The sequence below is a fragment of the Daucus carota genome, chromosome 5, assembly GCF_001625215.2.
Source record: "Daucus carota subsp. sativus chromosome 5, DH1 v3.0, whole genome shotgun sequence".
Lineage (NCBI taxonomy): Eukaryota > Viridiplantae > Streptophyta > Magnoliopsida > Apiales > Apiaceae > Daucus > Daucus carota.
In genome coordinates, this window is record NC_030385.2 from 38,162,995 (window position 1) to 38,171,586 (window position 8,592).

Consider the following 8,592-nt stretch of genomic DNA (forward strand, 5'->3'; position numbering starts at 1 on the left):
TTATTAAAATTGGTGCCATTTTAGGTGATCATAATTAACTTTATATTGTTAATAAGGGCATTGTCAGAAGAACCCTTTGATTAGATTTTATGTTAATTATCATGTATATACTTATATCGGAGGATGTTAAGTACGTCAAAAACTGTTTCTAATTTTTTTTAGAGTCTTAGTTGACAATATATGATTTGTTCAGCTTACACTAATAATAATGAGACCAATGTACATATATAACCCATCTAATTATAATCAATCAGATGCCTATCACGTCAGTTTGGAAAAATATTGAAACAAGATTTGAGATACGTAGCATTGCACATTTATATTGTAATATGTTTTTACTTCCTGGCAATATCAAATATATGTTATAATTTCTTTATTCAAATTTGTTTATATCTTGTTACTTATATTTTTCTGCATTTTTTTATACTCACTTTGCCTCTGCTTCGCACAAGTTTATGACCAATACAAATAAAAGTAATGTTAGACAATGTACTTACCTATTAAGTGTCAAGCGCGCGCTCTGTATATGTATATATACGTTTGTGTATATATTATACTTTATAGCCAATTCGGAGATTTTTGGAGATAGTGTGTTGATATTTTATAAAAAGTAGTTGTATTAAAGCCAATATCAAAGACAATCCGGGTTCGTTTTATCACTCTGATACCAACATTTATAAAAAAAAACTGTTCATTTAACATGGCCGACTAAAAATTTCAATCCGCTCACAGTTTCATAACTGTTCAAAATTTTGTCCAATCCACAATTTTAATGCGACATTACAGTTCCAAATTTATACTGTATAAAATTAATTTTTACATATATTATATAATACTTGATTCAAAAATGAAATATAAACTTTTTGCCACGTGAAATATTTTTCTATTTCCAGTTTTAAATATAATACGTCAATCTAAATATTTCTTGTTCATGATAATCATGTAAATTTAACTAAATGTACATAAACAATGTAAATTCTTTCCTCAAGCGCTCTTCTTTCCCCAAATCTAGATATACTTTTTTCATATGAATTTTTGTATCAAAATATGTTAAAAGTAGGAATAATATAATAATAATTCTAAAGAGATAGAACCTATTAATTACAAAATCCTTTGGATATAGAAAATCTCGAATTAAAAAGATTATAATCTAGAAAAGAATCCAAAAGAGTAAATAAAATATTAATGAGACCTTCCATATTCCCAAGAAATGAATGTTTTTAACAGCCAACTCCCTAAAACCCCCCTTTCTCTCACTCCATTTACGACACGTCCCCTCAATCTCCTCTCTTCACTCCCCTATATAACTCACTCTACACACACTTGTTTTGTATTGTGACTCGTGAGCGCAAAAACACTCTCAGCTTATAATTATCTTTTAATTTATTGTTTCTTCTGTAGCGAGAATGTCGGGCCGTGGTAGGAGTGGTGGACGCTTCGACGGTGCGAGGGGCGGTGGCCGTGGCGACGGCGGTAGGGGCGTTGGTCGTGGCGACGGCGGTAGGGGCGGTGGTCGTGGTGACGGCGGGCGTGGCGGTGGTTATGGTGGAAGAGGTGGTGATTCTGGGGGAAGAGGCGGTTATGCTGGTGGTGCCGGGGGGAGAGGGGGTGGCGGTTATCCTCAGAATGCGCCACCGCCGGCGTATGGACGTGGCGGAAATGTTCCTGCACCGGTGGGTCAGCCGGCGCCTCGCCCGGTGGTTCAATCCCCGGCTCCGGCGCAGTATACTGCGGCATCGTCATCGTCTGCGGCGGCTCTGAGTAGCGATGTGGAGAAAATGACAATCGGATCGTCTTCTGGTTCTTCCGGACAGGAGATTGTGGTGACGCAGCAACCACCGGCGCAACCGCCGGCGTCCAGCAAAGCGACGAGATTGCCGGTGAGGCCCGGTTATGGAAGAGAAGGCCGGAGATGCATTGTTCGCGCTAATCATTTTCTCGTCAAAGTCGCCGATAATGATTTACATCATTACGACGTAATCTCTCTTTCTCTCACTAGTGTATACACATGTTTCATCTGTCTCGATCTGATCATTCTTTGTGTCTATTTTTCATCAGATCATTTTTTTTGAATTATTTTTTTCTTTTTGTATACTACCATTTTTAATTAAATGCTCTATTTTTTTAAATCTTGTATATTGTTTTCAAGACTGTGATTAATTGCATGTTTTTATGGCAGTTTAGTTTTTTTGGTCTGTGACAGATTGTGATTAATTGCATCTTTATTATTGTATACATGTATGTATATTTAATGTATATAACTTGTTTGATGTGGGCTAGTGGAAAGTGGTTGTGGTTAACATTTTGTATGTAGTTTCACTGGTGGTTCATGGAAAGGGTGTTGAAATTTCTTGTTTCCTTGCAAACATTTCATCAGTTTATGTTTCTTTTTGCATTAACTACGAAACTGATTTTGTCTTTTTCGCCCTCAGATGCATTGTTTTTGGTGCCTCAAGCCGAGTTATATTTTGAAAGATTATTTAATGGCCTAGTTATTTAAATTATTATCATATTAATAGTTTTTTGGTAACAAAGCTGGTTGAATTATATCATTTATATGTGCATACCTATTTGATGTTAACCGTTTTATTTTGATGCAGTTTCATAGTTTGTTATACAAACATGTCATTAGTTTTGATTTGTTAAAGAAAAATTATGTTTTTTTTTTCATTTTAATGCTATGCATATTGACAGGTTCTTTATTATTTCATTTTATTTTGATGAAAAATAATTCTGTCTTTTGAAGTAGTTCCTGTACACGGTGTTCAATTTTGTATTTGTGTGAAGTATGCCCCTTTTCTTTTTGCACACTACTATGTACTTCTGTCCTTTTGACAGTCATCTGAGACCAAGTTTTCTTGAACTCGTTTTTACTCTTCAATTTAGACGAAATTTAAGTTCTACAATATGAAGTTCTGTAACATGCTCTTTCTGTTGATTATTATCCTTTTTTTTTTCTAATTTAGGTGAATATGTGATTTACTTTTGTTTGTGGATATTTTTTTTGTTATGTTAACTATATGTGGCCAAACTATATTTGCATGTTGAATTGGTGTGCTATATCACCTACTTGTTGAACGTGACAATTCCTTTTCTTGGTTTATGTACACCATTAATATTTTTTTCACTCTTATTTTAAGGTTACAATCAAGCCTGAAGTTACAAACAAAAAAGTATGCAGAGAGATAATGATAACTCTTGATAAAACTTACCGGCAGTCTCACTTGAGCAACAAACAATTAGCTTATGACGGGAGCAAAAGTGCATACACAGCTGGGCCATTGTCTTTCCAATCCAAAGAATTTATTGTTAAATTGGAGGACAAAGATCGTGGTGGAAGGTTGGTATTTTTAAAATCCTAGCAACAGTATCGAGATTATATATTTACCTCTAGAAATTGTTATGGTGCATTTAAATTTGTATGTTCGTATTTGATTGTCAGAATTTCAGTTATGAGACCAAGTTTTGAAGAACAATCATTTTAATATTGATATAGATCTGATAATTTGTTTTTTTCAGAAAAGAACGGGAGTTCAGGGTCTCCATTAAGTTTGCTTCGCGACCTGATCTGCATCATCTTAGGCAATTCTTGGCTAGCAGACAACTTGATGTTCCACAGGAAACAATACAATTGTTTGATGTGGTTTTAAGGGCAACACCATCAAACAAGTACTTAAATACCAGATCTATTGATTATAAATTTTTAAAGAATTAGGCCGTGTCTTTTATGCTTTTAATGTTTTTTATTGCAGGAATGCAGTTGTAGGTAGGTCTTTCTTCAATACTTTATTCGGAAAAGGTGATCTAGGAGAAGGGTTGGAGTATTGGAAAGGGTTCTACCAAAGTCTACGACCAACTCAAATGGGCCTGTCACTTAACGTTGGTATGAATTTTAAACCACAAGTTCATTTTTTTTAACAGCTTAGTGTGCTAAATAATTTGTATTTGTTGTGATAGATATGTCTGCCAGAGCATTTTATGACCCTGTGTCAGTGTCTGACTTTGTTGGGAAATACTGTAAGTTGAGTGATTTAAACAGGGCTCTTTCTGATGTAGACCGAGTGAAGGTATTTTTGCCATGTCTTTATGTGATTTCAATGTTTTTCTTGTGTAATTTGGAATTGAAGAATGTATCCTGATATAATTTTAACCATTTTTACATGTTATTTGTCTGATTCACAGGTTAAAAAGGCTTTGAGAGGGATCAGGGTTGAGTTTTCTCATGGGGACTATATGAGACGATACAAGGTGTTAAACATATCTACACATCCCTTGAGACAGTTAACGTGAGTCTACAAGACTTTACCTTTTTATCATGATTTTCTTTTGATGGAAAGATTAAATATGTTCTGTGGTAGTATATATATATATATGCTTTGTTCTATACTTACTTGCTATGTTACAAAATGCATTACACGTCTTTGATATGGTATTCCTTTGAAATGTGGTAGTTTGTAAAATTCTGTTGAAGTGATGTGGCAATGTAATTTTGAGAGTATAGAGAGTGGTCTATGATACCTTCTATGTTTTGTGTTTTTCTTATTGAGTAATCAGTTCATCCTTGTCCAATCTCTTGGTTCTTAGCCAAAAGCTCATTTTTGGCATTTTTGTTCACTCTTCTAAAACAGGTTCACAGATGAGACCGGGGGGACGATGCATGTTGCTGACTACTTCCGCAAGAAATACAATATCAATCTGAGATATACATCCTTGCCAGCACTTAATGCTGGAACTGATGCAAAGCCTATATATATGCCTATGGAGGTTTATACCAATCATATTTTTTGTTGTTTCACTAGTGGCTCTTGCAGGCAAATAACATGTGTATTGCAGGTTTGCAAAATAGTCAAAGGTCAAAGATGTGCCAAGAAATTGAATGAGCGTCAAGTTACTAATCTCTTAAAAGCAACCTGTCAGAGGCCAATTGATAGAGAAGCAAGTATTATGGAGGTTTGAAGATTTTATCCTTATTACACATCTTATCTTTATTACATAGAAAAAATTAGTGGTACGTCATTATCTGTTAGTTGCAATTTTCCTGTTTCTGTTTATCAATGAAATGTAATATTCATGGTCTCCAATTTTTTTTTTTAATATCCATGTTCTAGATGACAAGACAGAATGGATACAATGGCGATGAGCTTGTTAATGAATTTGGCATTCAAGTGGGGAGGGAAATGACTTCAATTGATGCACGCGTTCTTAATCCTCCGAGAGTAATTTCTAGTTTGTGTTATGTGTTCAATTAACTATCTTACCTTTCTTGCATATCCAGTCTCTGATTGGGTATTTTTGTTGATACAGGTTAAGTATCATCCTACAAGCAGAGAATCAATAGTGGAACCATTTGTAGGTCAATGGAATATGATTGATAAGGTGGAGTGTCATTTTTAAATGTTATGAATGGTTGTGTGCTAATTATGTCACTAATTATTTTATTATTTCAAAGTTATGAAAGAATGCATCTACTGGAAACCATTTGTTACTTTTTTAGTGGCTGCTTGTAATCTTATATAAATTGTAGTCAGTGCAGTATTATAAATTTGTATTTTCTATAACATTCAAAGATAGATTTGTCTTGTCTGTAACTGCAGAAAATGGTTAATGGTGGTGTAGTGAAATCTTGGACATGTGTCAACTTCTCAAGAAATAATCTTGATGTTGTTCACAATTTCTGTAATCAGTTGGTCAAAATGTGTAGAAGCCGAGGAATGGTATGTAGCTTCTCTACAGCTCATTTAAATTTTTACCAAGGACAAATACTGACCACCAAATTTTACTGAAATGTTTTGCAGGACTTCAATCCACAGCCTCTGATCCCAATTCGAGCAGGTAATGCTCGTAATATTGCAAACACCTTGAATGAAATAGAGAGGGACAGCCGAACCAGACTCGAAAAGGAAGAACATCTTCAAATGCTGATCATTGTTTTACCTGATTTTAGTGGGAGCTATGGTTAGGCTTCTTCTTAGTTTTATTGTACCCATTTTTTTTAATAACTAGTTCAGTAAATGACACTTTCCCTTCAGGTGAAATCAAAAAAATTTGTGAAACAAATTTGGGAATTGTTTCACAGTGCTGTCAGCCGAAACACGTGTTCAAGTGTAATATGCAGTATCTTGAGAATTTGTCGCTTAAAATTAATGTGAAGGTATGTTTTTATATTTCTCATAATTTAAGCTATAATATACCTTTTGCTAAATGTGAACTGGTAAAATATAACAGGTTGGAGGGAGGAATAATGTATTGGTAACTGCTCCTCCTGTCGTAAGAGATTGTCCAACGATCATATTTGGAGCAGATGTGACTCATCCTCCGCCAGGGGAGGACTCCAGTTCATCTATTGCAGCAGTATGTCTTTATGTTAAATTTGCAGTCCTATTTTATTTTTATTTAAACTTAAAAGATTAATTTTCTCCTTTAGGTAGTGGCATCAATGGATTGGCCCGAGGTCACGAAATACAGAGGACTGTATTCAGCTCAGGGTCACCGCGAGGAAATAATAAGGGATCTCTACAGCACGCGGGAAACTGAAAAGGGTGTTGTTGCTAGTGGAATGATCAGGTTGGTATTCTAAAATTGCTGTTTGGCGTATACTATAAATTTATCTACTTATGCTTTCATCTTTCATTTGCTTATATAGGGACCATTTGATGGAATTCTACAAGAAAACAAGATATCAACCTAGACGAATCATATTCTACAGGTTTGGCTTGATTTGCCGCACATTATACATGTTTAATTATTTCTTATTTTGCACTGCATTTTATGGGTTTTCTCTGTACTTCAGGGATGGAGTAAGCGAAGGGCAGTTTAATCAGGTCTTGCTGGAGGAGATGGATGCCATCAGGAAGGTCAACATGTTGTATTTTTTATATGTGATTACTGTTGGTTACCAATTTGAAGCTTGATAAATGGGGGTTATTTTTGTTTTTGTAGGCTTGCCAGTCTCTATCAACAGATTATTTACCTCCAGTGACCTTTGTGGTCGTTCAGAAGAGGCACCACACACGGCTTTTTCCCAACACTCACAATGATAAGAGATCAACTGATAGGAGTGGCAACATATTACCTGGTTACATATTGTTTTTTGTTGAATTTTCAGGAACCACTATTATTTTGATTAGGAAAATATTCATATGTTCAACTGGTTTTTGTGTATTAGGTACTGTTGTTGATACTGCTATTTGCCATCCGACGGAATTTGATTTTTATTTGTGCAGCCATGCTGGTATACAGGTATTCTTCTTAGTACAGACTATATGGAATTTGTACTAAACATAAATGCATTTGTTCATGTGGTATCTTGTTCTCATAGGGCACTAGTCGTCCAACACATTATCATGTCCTGTATGATGAGAACAAATTTTCTGCTGATGGTCTTCAGGCTTTAACTAACAACTTGACGTATACGTAAGTTTTTCTCTCTGTTTCAAGCAAGTAATGGCTCGAGATTTATACTGTATATACAACCTGATACTATATTTTTTTTCTAGGTATGCAAGATGCACCCGTTCTGTTTCGATTGGTATGTCAGTTGCAGTTTTGTTATTATATTCTAGTTTTCTACTTCTAAGCATAACTAATCTTTTCTTGACAATAATGTTTGTAGTTCCGCCAGCCTATTACGCCCATCTGACTGCATTCAGGGCCCGCTACTATATGGAAGGGATCATTTCAGATGGCGGCTCAAGTAGTAGTGATGCCAGAGCTACCAGGGAGGGGAGTTCAGCTGTGCGGTCTGTTCCTGCTACCACAGCTAACGTGAAAGATGTAATGTTTTACTGCTAAGGAGGATTAAGCAGTTCTTAGTATTGCAGAGTTATCTATATTTTGGAGTCCGTGGAGAACTCGTACCCTAGTTTATAAAGCTGGGGGAGAAACCCAAGCTTTTCTTTTTTGCTCTGCTGAGTATGGATTACAATTACATTTTTGTGGAATGCTGCTATTTAGAATTGGGTTTTTTTTGCAGCTTCTTAAGAGATCTGTTTTTAGAATTTGTGATATGGTATGTGAATGTTTTTTGTTATTATGAAGGCTGGGATCTTCATATTTGCAATTCAGTCATTCTGGTTTCCCTGTTGGTTGTTAATTACTATGTGGGGGTCTAGGAACCTCTCAGAGTTTTATAGTAAAATTTCTTAACTTTTTATTATTGGGTTTATTTTGTATCTATGTCCCCTACTGAAGCACTCAAGGCTTCAGTAAAATATGTTAACTATGTATATTTGGGTTAGTCTGTATCTCTCCCGTCTGCTATTATTTTTTATGTTTCTCTTATTTTTACTTCACACTCATGAACTTGTTCTCTCTTTTTTTGGGGGAGGTGAATTTTGGGATGGAATTAGCAAAGTCCTGTTAAAGCTAAAATGATGCCGTCATTGTTATGATTGAGATTAGTAGTTTTTTGTCTTAAAATTTAAGTAACATTTTGATATATAATCTTGAAGGATTATTTCTTTTCAACTTCTGTAATATTTAGAATATTTGAGTGACAAGAAGTCTTGTATTTTTTCGAAGAAAGGTACCATTTCATTATTAAGAAACACAATTATACGAAACACCTACTGATCTTGATTGTCTGTATGATCT

General features: G+C 35.0%; 1 protein-coding gene across 1 annotated transcript; it reads left to right on the plus strand.

The window, feature by feature from the left end:
- Positions 1-1,255: 1,255 nt before the first annotated feature.
- Positions 1,256-8,077, plus strand: LOC108223853 (protein argonaute MEL1). Its single transcript, XM_017398294.2, has 22 exons — positions 1,256-1,976; positions 3,141-3,340; positions 3,520-3,669; positions 3,753-3,883; positions 3,958-4,067; positions 4,183-4,286; positions 4,629-4,764; positions 4,834-4,950; positions 5,109-5,216; positions 5,305-5,376; positions 5,595-5,714; positions 5,796-5,955; positions 6,030-6,151; positions 6,226-6,351; positions 6,425-6,564; positions 6,644-6,706; positions 6,791-6,854; positions 6,940-7,075; positions 7,166-7,239; positions 7,319-7,413; positions 7,497-7,528; positions 7,613-8,077. Exons 1-22 carry the CDS (start codon positions 1,407-1,409, stop codon positions 7,789-7,791), a joined length of 3,009 nt encoding a protein of 1,002 aa, XP_017253783.1. The 5' UTR covers positions 1,256-1,406; the 3' UTR covers positions 7,792-8,077.
- The last annotated feature ends 515 nt before the right edge of the window (positions 8,078-8,592 follow it).

What these genes read in the sequence shown, in the direction of transcription:
- LOC108223853 (XM_017398294.2), top strand. Translation starts at nt 1,407, where the DNA reads ATGTCGGGCCGTGGTAGGAGTGGTGGACGCTTCGACGGTGCGAGGGGC. An exon ending in GAGAAGCAAGTATTATGGAG is followed by an intron (nt 4,951 to 5,108) that starts GTTTGAAGATTT and finishes TCCATGTTCTAG; the next exon opens with ATGACAAGACAGAATGGATA. An exon ending in TGATTTTAGTGGGAGCTATG is followed by an intron (nt 5,956 to 6,029) that starts GTTAGGCTTCTT and finishes CTTTCCCTTCAG; the next exon opens with GTGAAATCAAAAAAATTTGT.